Source organism: Aythya fuligula, chromosome 2 (assembly GCF_009819795.1).
Source record: "Aythya fuligula isolate bAytFul2 chromosome 2, bAytFul2.pri, whole genome shotgun sequence".
Lineage (NCBI taxonomy): Eukaryota > Metazoa > Chordata > Aves > Anseriformes > Anatidae > Aythya > Aythya fuligula.
In genome coordinates, this window is record NC_045560.1 from 82,630,316 (window position 1) to 82,654,662 (window position 24,347).

Genomic DNA, 24,347 nt, shown 5'->3' on the forward strand with positions numbered 1-24,347 from the left:
AAATAATCAATGTTGTATTTCATGTGAAATTTATAAAATGGAATGATCTATTTTCTCCCTAGACTTCCCACTGCTCCATGCAGGAGGGTAAGTGTCTATCTAGTCTACCGGAGAAAGAAGCTTGAGAAGGTTTGGTTGCTACTTCTCAGCTGTTAAAATGTTGACAGTTTTTATGTACTCTCAGTGAGTCTTTAGGGTATTTAGGTAACTGCATGATTGGGTTCAAAATGTCTCTATTTTAGGAAGCAATATAATGGTAAATAGTTTGAATCTGTTTTGGTGAATGTTTTACTTATTCTGTCACAGACCCTTAAGTTATAGTCTACATGTTTCATCAATCTTTTGGCTTTTAACTGACAAGTGAAGCCATGTGAAAAAAGTGAAAGAAGGTCCTCTCTGGAATTGTGTTATACACGCATTTTAGGAAATTGTACAGTTAATGTAGCAGAAAGAACTGCAGATTTTATAAAATATTTGTATTTAAAATTGAATGGCTGCTGAAAGTAAGTTAAATCAATATAATCCATTTGGTTTTTATATAACTCTTGTAAAAGTTGGTAAGAGAAATTTGTTTGGATACTCAGACAGTACTTCAAACTGTCATAGTTTTTATATGGTCTACTGATGAACTGAATATTTCAATATACCATCTAGTTGCTTTCCAAATATACTCAGAATTGCAAAAAGATTTTTTTTTTTCTTGCTAATGCATAAATGAAGATTAAATTAACATTTTAATTATTTTTGGCCAGTAAAAAATGGAACAACTCAAAGACCTTTGATTAGTATATGTTCTCAAACTCAATGTGTTTGCTGTAAAGATTTAAAGTTTTCTACTTTGCATTTCTGCTTTGAACACAGTCTTGTTTTATATCCTTCAGTTGCAACAAGAGGTAGCATCTTATATTTCCTCATTACTGAGATGAGCATGGTCAATGTGATGTATCAGACTTCACTTCGGCAGTTTTTGGGGCTTTTTGACCACTCCCTAGCCAGGTAATTTGGCTAAGCAGAAGTGTCATCTATACATATCCAGTCCTGGGGGTGGTTGTAGTACAATAAAGATTTGTTGTAATCTAATATCAGAAAGAAAAGTTTTGCCAGTTACAATCTTGACAGGAATTGTCAGTTTAAAAACCTATAGGCCTTTACCTGTTAGTAACCAAGGCAATGAATCTTCAATTGTACTTACAATCCTTAAAATTGGGTACTAGGTAATTAAAAAGCATTATACTGTGTTGATTTTCAGCTATGTGGAATAGGAAAGGATTTTTTGTTGTTGCTCTTTCAGTCTGAAAGTTGTTGCTAGCTTGCTCTCAGATATTTCAGAATTCTGAGCTCTGGCTTTTTGTCTTTTACATAGCATTCTCTTTAATAAGACCTGCCAATTGACATTCAACTACCTACCTTTCTTCCAACAGGTCTACCAAGAGCCCCATAACTAGCAAGAGGATTACTAATATTATTGAACATATGACATATGAAGTGTTCAAATATACAGCCCGAGGACTTTATGAGGAGCACAAATTTCTTTTCACATTATTACTTACTTTGAAGATTGATATACAAAGAAACAGAGTGAAGCATGAAGAATTTCTGACCCTTATAAAAGGTTTGAACTACAGAATGGTTTTAAATAGAGCACGTACATTATTGAAGAAAATTTGTGAGCTGTGGTCATGTCTCTTAGCCAAGCTATTGCTTGCTTTTGAACATGAGAAGTCAGTCAAGTGAAAGAATGCATGCTTATCATTCTGTTCTGGTGACACACAACATCATATAGTAGTTCTAATTTATAGAAGCACATTGAATTTTAATAAGTTTAGCTTTGAGAATTGTGGCAATTTAAAAGGAAAATTGCTAAGTATCCTTTCAGTTGATATTTATGTCTACTGTTCAAATACCACCACGTATGTGTTTTGACTGTAAAAACTTTTTACACTTTTACAGCTTTTAGTTTATTGGTAATTGAAGACAGACAAGAGTGGAAAGAAAAAGAAAATGATGCTAGCAGTTTAGAAGAATATCAGACTTTTAGCTGAACATGACAAGCTTATGGCATTAATCTCTGCATGTGAACACTGTATCTGCACTGAATAGCTTGGAGTTGCTGTATATCGGTGTTCCAAAATCTTCCAAAATATGCTTAATTTTCTAGGCAACAATTACTTATGGGTTATAATTAATTTTTCCAAGTTGAATCTTTAGAAAATCATTTCGAAAATGTGCATTTCTCAATGAACACTTATTTTCAGGCATATTGCATAAAGAAACGGTTACATAAATCCTCAAAGAAGAACAAAGATTAAGGTGAAGGTACATGAACAAATCTAATGTAAACAAACCAAACTGCAAACTGTACTTCACCAAAGATGTTTTAACTTAGAGGTGGTTAAAAATCTTGATTCTTGTAGCCTGTGTTTTATTTTTATTTTGTTTTTGCTTTCTTTTAGTTTAAGTAGAATTCCAAGGAAGGCAAATGCACATACTGAATAAATTATTACATTATCTACAACAATAAAAATTTGAAGAAAAAATGGAAATTCAGCTTCATAACTTCTTTCTTCATAAACTCAAGCTTATTCTTTTACATTAAATATAGGCTTAGCATGTGGTGGGAAGATGATATAAATTTTTAAATGTTATGCTTTAAAGTGGGATGAAAAATAAGATTTGAAAATAAATTTTACATGTTACCTACTCAGAAATTTCTTTATGACTATCCTATATGATAATGCGTTTCTCCAAACTGGTAAGACTTTCTAGTCATGTGGTATCTAGCTTTTTTTTTTTTTTTTTTTTTGGGCTGGGGGGGATGTCTCTGAGAATTCTGATTATATCTAATTCCCATTTTCTTTCAGGTGGTGCTTCTCTGGACCTTAAAGCTTGTCCTCCCAAGCCTGCTAAATGGATCCTGGATATGACTTGGCTGAACTTGGTGGAGCTCAGTAAACTTAGCCAATTTTCAGATATTCTTGACCAAGTAAGCAACAGCTTTTTAAAAGGAATCTCTTTTCTTTGAAGGTGATTATTTGATAATGACAAGGATCAAGATCAAGACATGGAATGAGAAACTGGTTTATTTTATGAATGGAAATGGTAGCCCCAAAATAGTCAGTTTTGGCCCTGACTGCTTAGCAATCTGTATAAAAAGAATTAAAAAAAAAACACAACAACAACCACAAAACACACAACAACAACAACCAACAACCACCACCAATGAAAACAACACAGTAAAATGAGAAGAAAGTAGAAACTTTCACACACTACAATTATACTGCTTTTAGACTGGCATACAACTTGACATTATCCAATTCGCGTAATGGAATTTGACTACTTCCTTAAGGTTGTTAGACTTTCTTGCATCCCTGTTGTGCTTTCTTACACATATTTTATCAAGTTTGTTCCAATATTTCAATGATTATATGCAGTAAGAATGAGGGAATGAGTGCTCAGTAAATTCAACACTCACATGAATAACCTTAATGAACACTTAAGTGTATGGTAAAATGGAGTAAGTAAATTGCATTTGTTATACATGAAGAGTACCATCTGTACTGTGAGGAGCAGATATGTACATAGTGTTCCAAAAGCTAACAGCCTAGCTATGTGTGTTCTGACCTTGCTATGCTATTACATTAGTAATGGAGAATAATTAGTAGTAGTCCATCTTTCCTGAATATGAGTACTTGAGGGCGTTATTGCATTGTACAATTTTGTGCTTAAAATCTGAAGGCTTATCGTCTCTTTTCTTAATACCCTTGCTAACCTGTGTAGTAACACTGATAAACAAATGCTTGTGAATGTATTAATAGTTTAATATTAATAGAAATATTAATTAATATAAACATTAATAGTTTCTGAGTTTGTTGCAGTTGAATTGTGACTTGTGTGTTTATTGAGATTTACTCCTCTGATGGTATAACTGCAGATTTCCAGAGCAGAGAAAGAATGGAAAGTCTGGTTTGATAATGAGAATCCCGAAGAAGAACCAGTTCCTTGTGGCTATGATCAATCCCTGGACTGTTTCAGACATCTTCTTCTTATCAGATCTTGGTGCCCTGACAGGACCATAGCTCAGGTACATATATGTCATCACATAGTTTATCCAGGTGTTGAAAGAATAATAATCAAAGTATTGCAGTTTAGTACATTTTAATTTCATGATAAAAGCATTTTTCTTATGGACCTTTTCAGTGAATTTTCTGAAGTTCTTCTCAGATAGACAGTCTATCATATTTTATATGTGTTAGCAAAATGATTCCAATATATTGAATGAGTATTAGTCACAGATATTATGAAGATGGGATTTTGTCTGGAAACTTATGTGTTTATCCAGTTCTGCCTTATTAGTTCAGATGGTATTTTTGACTGTTCTTGCAATCAAATTAATCCTCATATTAGACTGCAGTGAAGTCTTTTCATTACTTGGTTGCTTGAGGAAAAACAAAACATAAAAATAATTTAATTGTGGAATCATTTCTTGAATGGAACAACTGTAAGACCAACCTTAGAAAAATCTATAATTATGTCTGTTCAAAATTTTTCATTTAAAACCATCTATTTAGAAAGAGAGAAGTATAAAATTAAATCTTAATAAAATGATAAGACTTATTTTTAAGAAAAATGAAATTGTAGGAGCCTATTTTTAGTCTTTGTGTTTCTCCAGTGCAAAATAATATATTTATGCAATTTCAGTATGATATCTGGCAATTTACTGAAGTCAGAATAAATCACTAATAGTGTGGTTTTCATGTTATGGATGCAAAACTTTAGACGTTGTGACTGGATTCAGAGAAGGTCTTGGCATTTATTAGCATAACTGCAGTCAGTAAAAGGTTAAATGGTACTGTGTAATGAATATCTCAGATGTGTAAAATGTATATGAAATTGAACAAGCAAAATCAGGTCCTCAGTTTTGTTAATGTTTTGTTAACATTTCATCTTATGATGTTTTATGATAACTGATAGTTAATCAAATGCTAAATGCTGAATATCTTTTTTCTGAGAAGTATCCCAAAGATATCAATTGTGAGATTACTCTACGAGAGAAGCAATCTATTGGTTAAGAATACACAAAAAAAAATCTCAGACTGTTTGAAAGATCCTTTTAAATTTCTTACTAATAAGGAATGATAATCTTTTATTTATTTATTATTTTTTTTTTCCCCAGTGTATAAATAAGGTATATGTCTCATTCTGCTCAGCTGGGGTGGAGATTTGTTTTTATCTCTGGGTTGGAGGGCAAGACCATGAGTCTTTCAGGGTTTTAGCAAGGTTAAACTTCTACTGATAATTTGCTGAGGCATTATTAGAGACTTGGCAAAAGCACATGCATTCCAAAAAAAAAAAAAACAACAACCAAAAAACAGAAATATAGGGAGAGAGAGATAGAGAGATATATAACCACCGATGGGTCCTGCATTGACTTGTCCTCTTCAGGTTCTCAGTTGGTGGGTGCACATCCAGATGCTCTAGAGTCAGGGTTTTTAAAGCTTAGTCCCTGCTTCTGTGAAGGTTCAGGAGTCTTGGACCACCCTTTCCCAGGTATGCATGATTCATATTGGGGAATGATAGAGAAATGAGTCTGGGGTAGTTCTCCGGGTTCATGGTGGTCTTCTATCCTCTCCACACCCCTTATTTCAGGTGCAGGCACTGCCTATACAAGGCCTGCTCCCTTGTGTTGGTTCTCTTTCAAGGTGCAAGGTTAAGACACGATGAAAACTACGTTGTGGTTGCTTCAGAGAGTTGTACTCCACAGTATAACAGAGATGGTCTTCACCTGCTTCTCTGGGTCTTTCATGTAGCGACAGTTTTTTTTTTTTTCATCATTATTAATATTGACTAATTATTTGTTTAAGCATAAAGGTGGTAAAGACCTAATGACTTTGAAACATATCTTATATCCTTTCCTTGTTTTTTCCCCCTAAGATAGTATTTTCAGATCATTAAAACCATTCTATTTAGCAGGATTATTGTTTTTATTATCCTGTAATATATGTAGGTGTTACATGTAATATATATAATATTTGTAACAATGCATACAGCCATATGTAATAGAATAATTTATAAACTTTGACTGGTCTTGTAAAGCTGTAAGCAATAACACCTTCAAAGGCTGTGTAGTATGTTAACATATAAACAGTTTGTTGTATGTTTTTATTTCGGCCATTAAATTTATATAACACAACATTTAATATTTTATAAATTTTATATAGGCAAAGGCTAATGTAAATTTTAGCAGCCTTTGCTCTTCAGCTTACATATTGGCTGTATTTACACTGGGCAGAAAATTATATTAAGTAATTGTGTGGTATGGTAAGATTTACTTTTTTTTTTTTTTAAATACAGGCAAGAAAATACATTGTTGACACTATGGGGGAGAAATACGCAGAAGGAGTCATCTTGGACTTGGAGAAGACATGGGAAGAGTCAGATCCACATACTCCTCTCATATGCTTTCTTTCCATGGGTTCTGATCCTACAGACTTAATCATTGCTTTGGGAAAAAGGCTGAAGGTGGAGACACGCTATGTTTCCATGGGCCAGGGGCAAGAAGTCCATGCTCGTAAACTTCTGCATCAGACAATGGCTCATGTAAGAGATACATTTTTGTTTTTTTGAACATTTATAAATTAAAACTCTGTCATGAAATAAAGATGTTTGTTGGGCATCTAATGCTGATGGAAGAACCTGTCTTTATTTGCATAAATACATGTCCTAAGCAATAGAACTGTCTTTTCACATTTATTAAATTGAATATAATAAACTTTTTGACGTTGTGCTGACATGGCTGTTTTTCAGAGGAAATAGAGTTTTTGCTGTAGGTTGTTGACTGATGAACATATCTGAATTGCTCAATTATTGGGATTGCATGAATTTTTAAAGTTCTTCAGCAAGCATCTCACAACTTTTATTTTTTTTAGTTTCTTGTATTTTTAGCAATACAAACCTGTTTAGTTAAATGAAGATGAATTTGAAGTATAATTGGAAGTGTAATATAGTATAATAAATCCAAGTGTAATTGATAATTACATAACATTGGGAAAAACAAGGCTGTATAGCAAAATAGCTTGGATTGCTGTAACGTACATTTTGAACAGGGATGGACAATCTGATAGGACAGGCTTTTTTACAAGTGAAAAATGGTAGAATTGAAGAATAAAATTACCTATATCAGAAACAAATGCTAACATGTTCCCATTCAGTGAACTTTGCCCATTAGATGATAGTACAGCTGATATGAACAGATTAAGCTTCTTGTGCTTCTGAGATGCATGCTTCTTCCCAGTCTGTATAACCAGTTTTCCTATGACTTTTGCCTCCAATTCGCATTTGACAACTTCACATTAAAATCTAATTAGCAGATCAGATGAGAAGAAACATGTTCCAAAGATAAAGAGCTCCTTTTGCTTAGTTAAAAGAAACATAGTTACTTTCCGTCACTGTCTAACATACCCTATTAATGAACAGGTATGTGAGACTGGTACGGGTATGTATGAGGTACAGTAATTCATATGGGAATAATATCAATTATTTGATACCAGTTTATTAAGATGATGCGTATTTGTTTTTCCCAAACCTATGACCCTTTTGAGGAACCAGGTTTAGCAAGCTGCTAAAGAGCAGTTTGTTCTGTCTGTGGAGAAAGTCAAGATTTCTGTTATTTCTCAGTGTTATAGTCACACCCAGATATGTTTTAAATGTAGGGACTACTTGACAAGACCAGATTGGACAAATAAGAACCTCTCATTTAAATGATAAAATCACACGATAACAACTCCAGAATGAGCTTCCCACAGCTTAGCTCACATGAGCCTTCTCTTGGAGAAAAAGTACTTTGTATATCTACCATTGCTTTGGATACTGGTCTCCATTTGTACATGAAGTGTACATGAAAACAAATGGTTAAGGCCTTGGTTTTGATTTGGTGGGTCTGTGGTGCAAAACTGTGGAGGAGTTATTCCTTTAAAAATTCTTATAAGCACTTAACACTATTTATACTATCTTTTGCTATAGTTTAGGTACATTGGTTGTGTTCTTTACCTACCTATCGTAAACAAAGATTGATTTTAGTGCTTTCAGTATGCAAACGCTATCCATAACATTATATTCTGCTGTTTTAAACTAGGGAGGTTGGGCACTTCTGCAAAACTGCCACCTTGGACTTGACTTTTTGGATGAGTTGATGGACACTGTAACAGAGACAGAGACTGTCCATGAAGGCTTTCGACTGTGGATGACAACTGAAATTCACAAACAGTTCCCCATCACGCTTCTTCAAATGTGTATTAAGTTTACCAATGAGCCACCACAAGGGCTCAGAGCTGGACTAAAGAGAACATATAGTGGTAAGTGGTAGAGTGATGATAATTCAAAATTATATTTTGTTTGTTTTTTTTTGGAGTCTTTGTAGTTATTGTGTAGTTGCTCAGTAGCCACTGGTAATGGGTGGAAGCAACTATGAGGAACTGACTATGATAATGCAAGGACACATCTTGATTCTTTGCTTGAGCTAAAAGTTATGAAAGTTAGAAGGAAGAAATCTGCTGAAGTTCTGATTCCAGAGCTAATTAGACAGCAGAACATGGAAATGCTTTTTCTTTTCTCAAATATTGTCTTCTACTATCTCAGTTCTAAATATTTAAATTGTTAATCTCCTCGTGTATTTGGCAGAAAAGCAACATATTAATCTTTGTTGGCTATTAAATGTCCTTTACACTGCATTCAACAAAGGTCTGTAGTCAAAGAGTATTTAGAAAAAAGCAACCCAATGCAAAGTGAACTATTAGCAAGTTGTTTGCTCATTTTCTGAAGTTTACTCTCTTAATTTGGGATACTGCTATGAACTGTCTCCAGCACAGAACATTTTGTAGGACAGTAATTGCCTCTAGGCAGAGGTAGGTAGTCAAATAAATATCTCTAGGACTGATGTTTTAGTACTGATTTGAAGTACTTTTGAAAATACTGCTGCTGTGTTTCTTATAAAGCCCACTTATAATCAATAGGTGTCAGCCAGGATTTACTAGACGTCACTGACATGGTACAATGGAAACCGATGTTGTATGCTGTAGCTTTTCTACACTCCACTATTCAAGAAAGACGCAAGTTTGGATCTCTGGGTTGGAATATACCCTATGAGTTTAACCAAGCTGATTTCAACGCCACTGTGCAATTCATTCAAAACCACTTAGATGGTGTGGATGCCAAGAAGGTAATTAACATTTCTGGGGAAGGTGGATTAAGGTTATAAAACTTTCCAATAGCAGCATATTATATACATAGTTCCTAATAATTGAAACACAAATGTGATTTTAAATTATTATTTATTTTCCACAAACAATCAGTATTCCAAGTATGCATGTCTGTAGAGCAGCATGTTTAAATTAGACTTTTAATCAGTCTTGTGCATGCAGAATTTCTGGATTAACCCATACGTTAAAACAAACCAAAACCAATGTTCCAGGCCTTCTCACCCTAAAACTTCGGAAGTATAAACCTTAGAAGTATAGACCTTCATTTCAAAGCTAATTATGTCTGATAGTTAAAAATGGACCACTGTTTATTTTTTATTTTTTTTTTAAATATTTTGTTTAAATCAGTATGCTCCAAGCTGTCTTGGCTGCATAAAGACATGGACAGTTGCCTTTACTGACTATGTAGGATTTCTTACATACAGTCCTCACTTTCATTTGGACAGTTGTACAGAGAGAGATATGTGGCAGATCACTTCGCAGTTAGCATTTTAAGTGAAGTTGAAAGTGTGATTGGAATGTAGCTGTATCACTCTTGCTCAGATGCCAGAATAAGCCTCTTTAATTAGTTGCCAATGAATTATATTTTGAGAAATCCTTGAAGTTTTCTGGGAATACAGTGTTATATTAACACAAGAGTGGTAAGAAAATAACTTGCTTTCAAAAGGGACAGGGTTACAGGACTTTGTATATCAGATGTTCTTACTAAGGAAGATATAAGATATAAGATATAAGTGAGAAGAGGATTAGCTGAAGTCACTTTTTTCTGTTTGGTTTCAGGGGATCTCCTGGAGTACTGTTTGTTACATGATAGGTGAGATTCAGTATGGTGGCCGTGTGACAGATGACTATGACAAAAGGCTGATGAACACCTTTGTAAAGGTTTGGTTCAGTGAAAATACATTCAGCCAAGAATTCTGCTTCTACAAAGGATACAGCATACCCAAATGTACTATGGTTGATCAATATCTTCAGTACATACAGGTTGGTAAATGAAAGCTTCTCAACAGGGGAAAAAACATAATTCACTTAAGTTTCTCACAAGTTTCTTTGTTCCTGAATTTTTTCTTTTCTTCTGAGTATGTGTTTTGTCTCTTCTTCACAGACTCTTTATTGCTTTTTAACAATGTGTATTTTTTAGTGACAGTACTAGTTATCATTATTATCACGTCAGTGCCCTTTTCTTTTTCATGTGATTTACTTGAGGGATGTAGCTGAAGGGATAAGTTAAGGGATAATTTAAGTTATTAAAGAGTGTACAGAATGGAGTCCAGCTATTGTGTACAACCTCACAAAAACAAAGAGCATAGACATATGAGAGAACAAGTTGACTATTGGAATAATGTCCCCCTGTACTCAGCTCTGGTGAGGCCGCACCTCGAGTACTGTGTTCAGTTTTGGGCCCCTCGCTACAAGAAGGACATGGAGGTGCTTGAGCGGGTGCAGAGAAGGGCGACGAAGCTGGTGAGGGGCCTGGAGAACAAGTCCTACGAGGAGCGGCTGAGGGAGCTGGGCTTGTTCAGCCTGGAGAAGAGGAGGCTCAGGGGTGACCTTATCGCTCTTTTTAGGTACCTCAAGGGAGGCTGTAGCGAGGTGGGGGTTGGCCTGTTCTCCCACGTGCCTGGTGACAGGACGAGGGGGAATGGGCTTAAGTTGAGCCAGGGGAGTTTTAGGTTAGATGTTAGGAAGAACTTCTTCACTGAAAGGGTTGTGAGGCACTGGAACAGGCTGCCCAGGGAAGTGGTGGAGTCACCGTCCCTGGAAGTGTTCAAAAGACGCTTAGATGTAGAGCTTAGGGATATGGTTTAGTGGAGGGCTGTTAGTGTTAGGTTGGAGGTTGGACTCGATGACCTTGAGGTCTCTTCCAACCTAGAAATTCTGTAATGTATGAAGGTAAAAACTAAATTTATTAACTTTGGTGTGACTTGGGCCATGACATGACAAATAACTCGCAGAAAGTTATTTGCAGTAAGACTGTGTGAAGAGATCCAGCTACTTACTTAACCATGTAAGATTGTTTGTTTGTTATTTTTAAAAATAATTAGCATATAAATCTATCTCAAATTGTGCTCTTTTTATGTTTCACTATGTAGAGCCTTCCTGCTTACGACACACCAGAGGTATTTGGTTTGCACCCCAATGCTGATATCACTTACCAAAGTAAGCTTTCCAAAGATGTATTGGATATCATCCTCTGTATTCAGCCTAAAGACAGCTCTGGTGGAGGAGGTGAAACCAGGGAGGCAGTTGTAGCCAGAATGGCTGATGATATGCTGGAAAAGCTTCCTGATGATTATGTACCTTTTGAAGTGAGTTATTGAAATTCTGTCAAAGACATTTGCTCTTTTTTGCTTTGTATGGATTAAAAAAAAAAAGTATTTTTTTTTTAAATTGTATCTGAATTAATTTATACAAAAAATACTTCAAAAACATAAAGTGGCCTGACCAAACTCTTAACATCTATAATGAAGTCACTAGATATATGCTGAAGGGCTTATATAAGAGCTTTTTCAAAATATTAAACTACTTAATGCTTAAGTTGTCATTTGCACTATGGAGGTTAGGGGAGGTCATCAGTTTTTCAGACAAGCTTGTTGACATTGTAGTAGAAAACTGAGGTGGTGCTACAAATGTAGTTATGCTTCTAAATGTATTACTGCTTGAATATGCGTATTACCATGGGATTCAGCTTACAACCTGAACATACTTTTAGGTTGTTTTAATTTCCAATGGTAGGCAATGATTTTCTCCAGTGAAATGAATGCCAAAAAGCTTGAAAAGCTTTTTAAGCTTTCATTGTTTCAAACCTAGTGTTGCTATCTCATATTAACTCATATTAACACATAGTAGCCCATGTAATGTTATTTGTAATGGCCTCACAGTCGTTTCTTTTCTGAAATACTAGCTTCTTTTTATGTGGAAGATGGGATGTTTCTAGAAATGAGAAATTTCTTAAAAAGTTAGAAAACATTACTGATGACAAGATACACGGACACACGAATTGACTGTACTCTGTCCCCATCCTCAAGACTACAATTTAGCTGAGTATTTGAAAAAGTGTTGTTTCTGCGTCTAAGTTGTACTTTAGTACCCCAAAATTTTAGGATACTGACATATTTCTTACCAGATAAAGCTGGTTACAAACATAAATGACAGGAAAGTGCTTGTAAAATAGGTATGGTTCCAATATTTCCCATATCAGACGATGCTGAACTTTTGTGTTTATCTGCAAAAGCATGAAAGCAAGAAGGTTTGATTATGACACTAGTAAAGCATTTGCAGTAGTTTTGTTATGAAATAGATGTGAATCATTGCAATATATCATCGGAAAAAATATCATACCTGTGTTTTATGCAAGGGTTAGCTTTAACAGATACCCAAACTTTCCACCTGCTTATTTAGGCAATAAGATGTTTTACTAATTAAATCCTGCCATCTCCTTATTGAGGAAGATCTATCTTCCTTTCCTTAGTCATCTGGCATTTTGATTACTCTTTAATGGAAGTTAGCACAAAGGCCTAATAGAGAGCTAAGTACATTATGATCCCCTAAATTGTCCTGCTAGGATACTGAGCTGTGAGAAAGGAGCAAAGAGATTTGTACAGTCTAACACTCTTCTTTTTCTTTTTCCACAGTAATAAGTTTTTGAGTATAGACTCTTTTCAGGTACTCATGTCTTATGTCTGTTGCTTTGTGTTTTCCATAGCCCATTTTGAGTTTCATAGCCTTCTTTTCCCAAAAATGACATAATTATGATAATGTAGTTTATCTGAACAGATTAGTTATGTATCAGAAATTTGAACACTAACTATCTAGTAGTCTTCCAAACGTTTGTACTTGCTGAAGTTTCTGACCTAGAGTCTTCCTAGAAGCCTGAGTTTTATGACTTTCTAAAAGACCATATGTGCTGAACCAGAAGTCTGAAATCTGCAAAGAACTGCAATTTGTTCAGCTTCTCAGAAGGGTATTGCTTTAGTGATGGGCTAGTTCTTAGTCCATCTCTATTCAACTTCTACCTAGCATCTTCAAGAATAAATATGTGGATTAATAAAGGCAAATATTGCATACTGTTGTTGTATAGGTACATTTATCTCTATTAAGTTTGCAGAAGATCTGTTTTGGAAGATCAGCTTTGATCCTGATCTGTCTCAAATTAGAGGGGAAATTAAAATAACAATAACAGTGAATGAGCAGTAATAAAATTTTTCACTAGTTGAAAATTACTTTAAGTCCTCATTTTGGTAGTTGTTTTAGAATAAATGTGTAGCAAAATCCTGATAAACTTAGAAATGTTACATGTATTTCTAAGAGAGTTGATACTATATATATATAACTCAGTATACATGATATACTGATATATGATATGATAAATAATTTTTTTGATCTTTGGCACAAATAGAGCCATATAGATTACAAAATTTCTAGTTATGTCCCTACAGTTGTTGTTAAATTGTTAACTTTACACTTTTAAATGGCTTTTTAAATGACTTTAGCTCGTAGAGTTATATATATACTAAATCATGACTTAGACTAAAAATAGAGGCAGTCTCAGCATTGTAGAATTCACTTGGAACAAAATCCTATGTTTGTGTTGCAGAGAACTTGAGGCTTATGCCAAACTGACCACTTAACTGACCACTTAGTTAAAGTAATATAGCGTAAAAATTGTATTGGTGCCTAATCTCGAAATAAATCCAACTTTGGCTTTTATTTCTGTTGAAGGGTCTATGTTTTTCTACTTACAGGTAAAAGAGAAACTAAAGAACATGGGACCTTTTCAGCCTATGAACATATTTTTACGACAGGAGATTGAACAAATGCAGAGAGTTATTTCATTAGTGAGAAGCACTCTGACTGATCTAAAACTTGCCATTGATGGAACAATTGTTATGAGTGAAAATCTGAGGGATGCTTTAGACTGCATGTATGATGGAAGAATTCCTGCTAGCTGGACAAAAGTAGGTGTGCATCCCTTGTTTTGTTAGAAAAAATAAGTATTTATTTATTATTATTTTTTTAGAGTTAGATTAAACTTCTAGACAGACAGTAAATACTTTTTTAAACATAAGTGTCCGTGTTAATCAGGACACAGTGTGACTGCTGGGGTAGAATTTGGGCTAAAATAAGAACAGTCAAAACAAGTCTTCTTTCATTTATAAAAATAGAAATGGGTGTGGCAGATGCATATATTTCCCATTTTAATGGACTATGTGTACTGGCAGGTTAGAAGGCTAGAGAGAAGAGAATAACTTTAAATGCAGTGATAGATTTTCAAAAACAGCACCCACACTAGTGGGCCATTTTGGTGCTATTCTTTGAAACTAGGACTTGTAGTCACAGAATCACAGAATAGTAGAAGATGGAAGGGACCTCTGGAGATAGTCTAGTCCAACCCCACGTAAAGTGAGGTCAACTAAAGCGGGTGTCACAGGACTCTCCAAGACTAGAGCCTAAAACCATTCTCGGAAATCTGTGTTCTGGTATTCAACCACCCTCACTGTAAAGAAGGAAAAAAAAAGAACTGATTTCTTAAGCTTAAATAGAATTTCCCATGTTTCATCTTGTGCGTTTTGTCCTTTCACTCTGAAGGCTCTGGATCCACCATCATTCTCCCCACACATGGTATGAGCATTGATAATATCTCCCCTGAGCCTTCTCTTCTGCATGTTAAACAATCCCAGCTCTCTCAGCCAGTCTGCATATGATAGATGCTCCCATCCCTTAACCATCTTTCCGGCACTTCTGAAGACTTGCAAAATATTGATTATGTCATTTTTTTTGGTCATGGTATGGTTGATAGTGATGTGGTAACTACAACAGTCTCATCAAAGCCTAAATGTTTTCATATTCTAGCATTGTGCTAGGCTGTATGTCCTGGTGATGTTATTTCCAAATAGGGGTAAAATTAAATATTTCAGTAATAATTATACACTAATTTAGAGTAAAATGAAATATGTTTCTCAGAGAAAAGAGTGGGAAACTGTCTAATGGATAGAAATGGCATTGGGTTTTATTAAGCTATTCAGCTGCTTAGGATTTTTTTTTTTTTTTAATTTCTTTTCGTATATTGAGAAATTCCTACTCACTGGACAGCTCTAATAGAGATGATAAAAACACATAGATGTGCTCAGAGCAACGTAGGTACTGTCCTCCCCACTTCTCCAACTTCAGATAGAATTGCTCTATGAATTATTCAGCTATTTGGGTAACCAAAGAACTCTTTCGCTTATGTATTTTAATGAGATACTTGATTATATTTAAAAACATAAACCAGTCACCCAGTTAATTCTTTTGAAGGCAATTAACTTTTTTAATTTAAAGATTTCATTTTATTACATTTGTACTGAATCCATGGGCTGAAATCTGACAGCTCTCTTTGATTTAAAGAAAGTAATTCAATTATTCCAGTCTTTCACTTACAAATCAGAAATATAAATTGTTTTCAGGGATAATGAGAGCTGTTAATGTCAGCTGATGGAAATAAATGTAGAGAGGTTTGTTTTGCTTTGTTTTTTATTAACAAAGAATTTTCATGGTACAAAACAGACCATAATGGATGCTTCATAAAATAAGTATGATACGACCATTCAAAGAAAAAAACGTCATAAATATTTCCAAAGTATAATTTCAATTTTCCTTAACATTTTTTTTTTTTTTCAGAAAAAGCTGAATAGTTTTGGCAGAAATCCTATTATCTTGAAGCAATGACCCTGACTTCAGAAAGACATGTAGACAGTATTTCTTCCTAGTTCAAACAGCTATCAAATTTTGTGAAAACATCATAAAATAGACAATTACCACAGGGAGCATTAAGCATATCTGAATGGAATGGTAGCAATGAATTTGAACAGAACAAGAATTTGCTTCAGGTTTCAGTGTGAGGCAACTATCAGGCTAAAAGCTAATGTATAAAAAATGAGCTTTAAACATGCTTTACTCTTATTACCTTGTGTACTGATGAATTACTTTTAATTGACATGAATATGATGTTTTAAAACTGTTGAACAAGATTAAAAACTGAATACACATTTTATTATTTTTAGGCATCTTGGGCTTCCAGTACACTTGGTTTCTGGTTTACTGAACTTCTAGAAAGAAACCACCAATTTTACAGTTGGATTTTTGAAAGACGACCAAACTGCTTCTGGATGACAGGATTTTTTAATCCTCAAGGATTTTTAACTGCAATGAGACAGGTAAACAGTATTCAAAACCTCACTCTGCCTATTCCTAGATACACTTTTGAAATGTATATTGGTGTGATGGATGCTGAGTTATGCACATGGCTCCATCTTATCAACAATGAAGATATATGACTGCATAACTGATTATGACTTACTGAGTGAAGTGGTCTTCCAGCACATGTACTTTTTCATTATCAAGCACTAGTATGTTAATTTTTGTTTCACTACTTTGATCCTAGGCCTATGAGGGCTACCTTACAACATTATTAAGGTATAGTGGAGAAGTAATGTCTCATGTTGCTATTCAGACATTCCTGAAAAGAGGTGTTACAGCCATGAACTACTTTTCTTTCTTTCTTTTTTTTTTTTCTTTTTCTTTTTTTCCCCTTCCTTTTGTTCTGTGTTCAGTTCTCTCCCAGAGTTACTTTTCCTTTAAAAGCAGACAATAAATATCTATGCTGATCAGCATACTGGGACATACATTGGAGATGATAATTCTGTCATATTGGGAAAGAATACTCAGGTAGGAATGCAATGGGAGCTCAGACAAAAGCTAACTTTTGGAGGAGACAGAACGAAGGCTTACAGAAAAGGGAAACCTTGTCTCTCTCTCAAATCTGGGTAGTGTAATCTTTGGATATCTAACTGAAGTTTCAGTGGGTGATCTACTAAAAGCACAGCCATATAACCTTGGAATTGTGTAACAAAATACTTTTCTTGAATAAACAGTCCTAAGTATCTTGCAAAACCTGTGGAAAGGATTTATTAGTAGTATCTGAAACAAGTGGAATCTTCTGAACTTTTCTGCTTCCCTAGTAGAGAATGAGAGGTACATAACAACATAAAGGTCACAGGTAAACAACAAAGTGTCTGTCTGGGCTCTGCTCTTGAGCTCTACCGTGAAATAAATAGAAATGAGAAAAATGAACAGCTACAATGATAATTGAACTTTAACTCTTCTGCTCTTTTAAAGCAGCTAATTAAATGCAGTATGGGGTAAACATTAACTTCAAAATGAATTCCAGTTACTTCAAACAAAGGTCTTGAAAAAAAGTTTAATAAACTGGGATAAAACTTAGGTGTGACATAACTTAACAGCAGGAAATAATAAGGAATAGGGCAAGACAGTTGGGCAAGTGTTGTTGGGTGCTGTAATTAACTGACTAAATTTGAAATATGTGTTGACTCTTGAACACATCCATCTCCAAGTGTTTTTTTTTTTTTTTTTTTTTTTTTTGACAGTCACTTTAAGTAGTTTTAGAGCTGAGTGAGCTCCCTCTCACTATTAAGAATAAAATTAATGAATACCATTATTACAAGAAAAGGTAGGCAATCCCAGAAAACGTGCAGCAAAACATGCATTTTGCTTTTTTTCATTGTAACTGTTTTACTTATCACAATGGTTTCTTATTTCCTGAAAGCTGTGAAATTTTCATGTTCACAAGAGCCAACAACAGCATTCATTGGTTGTGTTACTGTATTGTTGTAACATACTGTATATCATAAAAAGATTAAAATAATAAATAAAAATAAATTAAAATAAAAATCAAATACAGCAGATAAAGTACTGGAAGCCTTGTAGTACCATCCCATTGTTGGCTTAGAGAGAAGGCTAATGCTGTAGACATGTATAGTATAAAAAGTTAAATTTGAGAGGGTAAATTATGACCATACAAATATAAATATATATATAATAAATATAAATATATAATATAATAAATGTTTTGAAAAATATGGTTCTCTGAATATGTAAAAACGTAACCTCCAGATCTTCATCTGTTTTGGGCAGGAAATAACAAGGGCTAACAAAGGATGGGCTCTGGACAGTGTTGTGCTGTGCAATGAGGTCACTAAGTGGATGAAAGATGATATCACAAGCCCTCCTATGGAAGGTGTCTATGTGTATGGGCTGTATTTGGAAGGAGCTAGCTGGGACAGAAGAAACATGAGACTGACTGAATCTAAACCCAAGGTGCTCTTCGAGATGATGCCAGTTATAAGGATATATGCAGAGAACAACAGTACGTAACTGAATCGTAAAGGACATTAATTTGATAGACTTTAATGTAACTTTTTTTTTTTTTTTTTCAGCTGCATGAAAGTCTCTTGAGCTTCAGGGATTTCATCAGGCTTTCTCTATTCATGTATACATACAGAATCTTTTTCAACAGGACAGGCTTCTCAGTCTTCTATATAAAATGAGCTAGTGGCCTTCCTTGATAATCAATAATGGGCATTTCTTCCCCTAATATTTAGATAGGTCTCTATGTTCTGTTCTTAATGGTGTTAATAACTTTTTAAAACCCATTACAGATGAACTGTTCTCTGCCTTGTGACAAACATACTCATATTCAGTCTTTCGCTGCAATTAGAAGCCATAATTCCTGGTGCAAATACATACTGTATTTTAACACTAACATAGATGCTAGTAATGTTCTTAATACACAACTCTGAAAATACTGTTGCTTACTTTTCTCAAAAAGTATATGGGTAGTGTGTGGCTCTTAAGTGAGTTAGTCTATTTTCTCATTGGTATTTTGAAGTGCTAGGTATACACTTGCCATGATAGCTTATATAACAGAAGTTTATATATCATAAACCTGGATATTTGCAGAATGCCACTCCTAAACTGATGAGGTGGTTGAATCAAAATATAAAACCATACATAAGCTTTGAAACCTAAACCCCCACACCAAAATCCACTGCAATATACAAGTTTTTTTTATATCCATAAATGTATGTATACACATATATTTACAACATTATATATATAAACATTTATATCACACACATAAGTTATTTATGGTATTCATATAACATATACGTTATATATGTGCTGTATATACATAAAATACACTCCTTTTTTTCCTGGACAAGGCTATGCTTGAGTTAACAGAGGCAGCAAGCAGTGGCAAGAAGCGATGGAAAATGTTTTGGTCTTTGAGAAAGAAAAGGGCTATAAGAACTGAAAGAAAATTAGGGAGTAAAACAGTAAAAATACTGTTTTATGGAAATGTGTGATTTAGATTATTATTACACGCGTGTGTTTGAATAAAATAGGAAATAACATTGAATAGTGCAATAGGATAGGAATATCCAATGTTGAATGTAAATCTGGAAGTTTCCATTTAAAGTGTTCCACCTCCAGAAGCAAAGTCTGCTTACATGATATTTTATCAGGGTTTTCTGTAGCTAATCTTTTATAAGAGACATAATGACTGTGAAAGCAGCCAATATGCCAAATAATGAACACTGAAATATTAAGACTAGACTATTTTTCTGATTCTTCAGTGAAAATGTTGATTTATATTCTGAAATTCTGTCTGAATTTCAAAATGTATGGTTCAGTGTTTTTCCATGAGTAGGGCATATTGTTATTTTGACATATTAATAATATGTTTTTAAGCCACTGCTCAGTGGACAGGTTGAACTAATAATTATGCTAAACAAGCTAGAGCATCCATTTACATTTCTTGCTACATCTAGTTCCTGGGGGCTGACATTAAATTCTAAGCTTCCAGGAATTTCAAGGATTGCAATATTACCTTCATCTGGCAATAGCACAATAATGAACAGTGTGAGAATCAAGTATGATTTTTTTTTTAGGTGGTGATGGAGAAATGTGTGCTATTGAACTTTGATTCAGTTTTATGTTTGCCTTGTGCCCAATCTTTTAAGGCCCTGTTTTCATACCCCAGTTTCATTATTTATTTATTTTTTTAAAATGTCTTTTCTGTCTTCTCAGCTTCAAAGGATCCATGTTTATATTCATGTCCGGTCTACAAAAAGACTGTTCGAACAGATCTGAATTACATTGCTGCCATGGATCTTAGAACCCTTCAGCCTCCAGAGCACTGGGTATTGCGTGGGGTAGCACTTCTGTGTGATGTCAAATAATGCTGAAAAAGGTTTACTAATTCTTTTCTGATTTTAAATATTAGCATTGACGTAGCTAGCTATATGATAGATTGTTTTATAAAAATGTATTTTCTATGTCATAGACACCATTGTGGCCATTACAGTAATTTTTTCTCAATAAACCTATACAATAGGCTTATAAAGGCTAAATCTTAGAATAATAATACATTTGATAAATAGATTCGAGCACTACCTTTGAAATCTTGGTTTTCATGATAAATATTTAGAGTTCCTATCTCACTAATGTGTACTTTATTTTATCCTGAATAAAGATTGATTTGAACACTGTTACTTTTCAGTGGTTAATTATGGTTGTATCAGGGCTTCAAGCAGCTAAACACATATCTTTATTTTATTTATTTATTTATTTATTTATTTTGCCTATGGAAAGCTAAGATGAGTTGATAATTCATATTAGTTAATATACTTCATGATGATGTTCAAAGATTATCTTCTGTCTTCTAGGTGGCTTGCTCTCTAAATAAGGAAGGTAGGACTGGAACAATGTTGCATCTGTTCCATCACTTGGAAAAAAATTTCATTGTATTACATAGGAAAGCAAGCATTTGACAGCTGCCAGAATTCCTTAATATCCGATTCATGACCTATAAATAAATAATGGAGAGGAAGAAAATCGTTCCATAAAAATGATGTTGCTTCCTCTTTTTTTTTTTTTTTTGGTGTGCTGTTACACCAAATGTGTAACCTTCATCAAGGTTATTAGTTGTTTAGCTTTATCTTTGTTTCTGCTATATTTTTGCAATGTTGTGATTTTATATATTGTTCTTTTTTCTTTATCCTTTTCTACTTATGTGCTGAAGTCTTTTTGCATCTCAGCTAGCTAAGTCCACGTGGGAGTCAATCTTCAGAGAGAAATTTTAATACCTCTACTTAGTTGAACACTGTTGGCTTTGCAAATCAAGTACACTTTTGTAGTCATCAAAAAGTCAAAAAGTCTTTTTTTTTTTTTTTCTTTTTGAGTCAAATAAGTCATGTACCTTAGAGTGAGCCTCTAGTCATTCACGATAAAAAGTACTGTAGAAGATTCTATTAAACTAAAAGAAGAGAGATTTAGTTTAGATATTAGAGATGTTAAGAAGAAATTCTTTGTACAGAGGGCGGTGAGGCACTGGAACAGGTTGCCCAGAGAAGTTGTGGATGTCCCATCCCTGGAAGTGTTTACGGCTAGGTTTGATGGGGCCTTGGGCAACCTGGTCTAGTGGGAGGTATCCCTGTCTATGGCAGGGGGGTTGGAACTGGACGATCTTTAAAGTCGCTTCCAACCCAAACCATTCTGTGACTGTGTAATTCTAAGAGGAAGCAGAAAGAGAAAGTATTGCTGGTGCATCTGTCATACATAAACGCTGCAATGGAGAAGCTGTTTTCAATTTTATGTCAAATCCATACATGGAATTTGAAGGGTTCCACTTTCAGAGATTATAAGGAAGAAAGAAAAGAAATTTTTATCACAGTGGGCAATACAGTTCCATCTTTATAGTAAAAGTGTAGTCATCATTACAAATATATATATATATTTAAAAGTACATTATTAAATTCTATGTACTAACTGGATTATAGAGAAAGTATCTCATTCTGAATTGCCATTCATTAAATTCTTTTGATTTTTATTATTATTATTTTATTTTCCTTTCCTTGCTTGGAAAATTATCCTGTTCTAACTAGCTGGAGCTGAACATGCAATGTTGCTTCTTAATGAATCTTGAAATGGAGCTTGACTAGTGCTCATATACGACATTCTTATTTTTATCAATCATGTTTTAACATCATGTTTGCATTGCATAAGCATGATATATGTGTACAAATATCCAAAGGATTCTGGAACATATATAAGGCTTAGGAAAAAACGCTGCAGAGTTAGATTCATATGAGACATAGCTCATCAGTTGTGTAAAATAAAAACTCTATTAAATAGATGAAGAAAAATGACATAGTTCTTTATGGATCTTAAAATCTACTTGATTTACAGTTTACTGGAGCATCTGGCGTCTTCTTTCAGTCTACAATATGCTTTTTCTTAAAAATTTCTAACTCCTATACAAGTTTTTTCTTTACCCTTTGTTCTTATAAAAGCTTAAAGTTAAAAAATCCATCGTGAGTGACAGTGTATGTGTGTTTGTGTATGAATATAGTAAAAGGAAAATGAAAATCTGGGCTTTTAAACTAACCAGTGAATACAAGTTGCCAATCTGAATTTGCCTGTGAAATCTGCACATAGGTAGGAATAGAAATTTGTATTTATGTGCATATCATATCTTTTAAAAAAAGATATTTTCAAAACAGAGAACAATAACAAGAAGAACCAACACTGAGAAAGCTGAAAGAAGAAAGAGTGAGAAGAGGAATACGTATTAAATATTTTTATTTTACATTTTAAATATTTATTATTTGAAATGGGTAATAACTTTTAACTCTCAACTTTTTAGTGAAGCCATTATTTCTGCTGTAATCACTCTGAGAACTGTAGTAGCTATTTCAGTTTTTGCTGTTGGAGGATATGAGACATTCTACTTTGGCAAGAAAAACAGCAGATGTTTGATTGGTGTTTTATAAACATTTTTTTTCCAAAGTGAGGTCAAGAAACTTTGGACAAAAAAGAAGAGCCAGGAAACTAAAAGAAAAATACTTAGCATGGTCTAATAGAAGGTACTGTAACTTGCAAGACAATGTTTTTGCATGCATTTGCTGCTAATAACTTTCAGTTTGCAGTTTCTCTATTAAACCACTAGAAGAACTGCAGTTAGTATACGTAGCTCTTCACTCAGAGCACCACCATCCTGCCCAACTTCCATAACTTGAATATAAAATGTTTTTTTTTTTTTTCCTTGAGAAAAAAGTAAGCTAGAATATCTTTTCAATTAGCCTTTCTTTTCAATTAGCCTTACTAAATCATAATTTAATGTCACATAATGCCTCCCTGTATTTAGGTTGAAACAGCTCATAAATCTATCTTGCTTGCTCTGAGTGATCTGTGATGCTGGTATAGTAATAGTAGATTAGTTTGGTAAGGGCACTATAAGTAGTCTTTCTTTTTTCTTGCTAATCTGATCAATACATACTTAGAAAATAAATGCTGGATGACGATGAAGCCTGCTATCTCTGTATGTGATTGTGGCAAGACTGGATGTGCAAACCTGGACTAGAAGCTGCATAAAATAAAATGTGTTTAATACATCTCCCTTTTTTAGCTATTATTTGCAAAAATCAATTCCTTTGTACTAACTTACATAAATCAATATTGTTTCAATTGAGATGTTTTGAAGAAAAGATGCAGACAATAAATAAATTATTGCAGTCAAAATGAAGACTGTGCCTTCAAAAAAAAGATGCTCAATTCATTTCACACACAAAATAAGTTGCTTCACATTTCTTCTTGACACTGTGTTGTGGAATAATCAAGCTCAAAAGTGTATATTAGAGTAGGCAATGACATGTTGAGTTTTCATTTTAAGTATTTTGAAGATATTCTATCATTTTTGAGTGATAGAAAAAGTGAGCCAACAAAGAAATAATTCTTGCTAAGGATAAAAAATCACTTTACACTCGATGTTTTCCTATTTTGGTCACCAAATTCTGTATAGTAATCCTTACTTACAGAGGACAAATAAAGCTATTCTTTATTCTTCCAAAGCAAGAGGTCTCAAGTGAATTATATTTGAAGTTCAGTATGTTTGCTACTTGGATAAAGTGAGAAGCCAATTAAGAAATACATGATATATGCATAATAGGAGAAATTTCACAAAAGGAGGATGTACAGCAAAACATGGAAATGAAATCTTTATGAAGAAAAGTACTGTCTTTGAATTGCAAAAATTCAATCAACTGATTTTGGTGTTACAGTCTTGTATCAGCATAATAAAAATTGTGCTTGATCCCTAATGGGAAATTGCATAATGAGTTGAGTTTTTAAGCAAATTTGGGTGAATCTTTTCTCCTTTAATTCAATTAAAATAAATAAATAAAAAAAATAAAA

The 24,347-nt window shown here is 33.9% G+C and overlaps 1 protein-coding gene across 1 annotated transcript in view; it reads left to right on the forward strand.

The window, feature by feature from the left end:
• DNAH5 (dynein axonemal heavy chain 5) overlaps window positions 1–20,538 on the forward strand; it is a 137,267-nt gene extending 116,729 nt beyond the window's left edge. The window contains exons 67-79 of the mRNA XM_032181098.1: window positions 882–996; window positions 1,422–1,612; window positions 2,862–2,983; window positions 3,932–4,081; window positions 6,352–6,597; window positions 8,132–8,351; window positions 9,009–9,214; window positions 10,035–10,238; window positions 11,348–11,563; window positions 14,000–14,212; window positions 16,298–16,450; window positions 18,228–18,459; window positions 20,184–20,538. Coding sequence (XP_032036989.1) covers window positions 882–996; window positions 1,422–1,612; window positions 2,862–2,983; window positions 3,932–4,081; window positions 6,352–6,597; window positions 8,132–8,351; window positions 9,009–9,214; window positions 10,035–10,238; window positions 11,348–11,563; window positions 14,000–14,212; window positions 16,298–16,450; window positions 18,228–18,459; window positions 20,184–20,335 — 2,420 coding nt within the window. The 3' untranslated portion in view covers window positions 20,336–20,538. The remainder of the gene's footprint in view (window positions 1–881; window positions 997–1,421; window positions 1,613–2,861; window positions 2,984–3,931; window positions 4,082–6,351; window positions 6,598–8,131; window positions 8,352–9,008; window positions 9,215–10,034; window positions 10,239–11,347; window positions 11,564–13,999; window positions 14,213–16,297; window positions 16,451–18,227; window positions 18,460–20,183) is intronic.
• The last annotated feature ends 3,809 nt before the right edge of the window (window positions 20,539–24,347 follow it).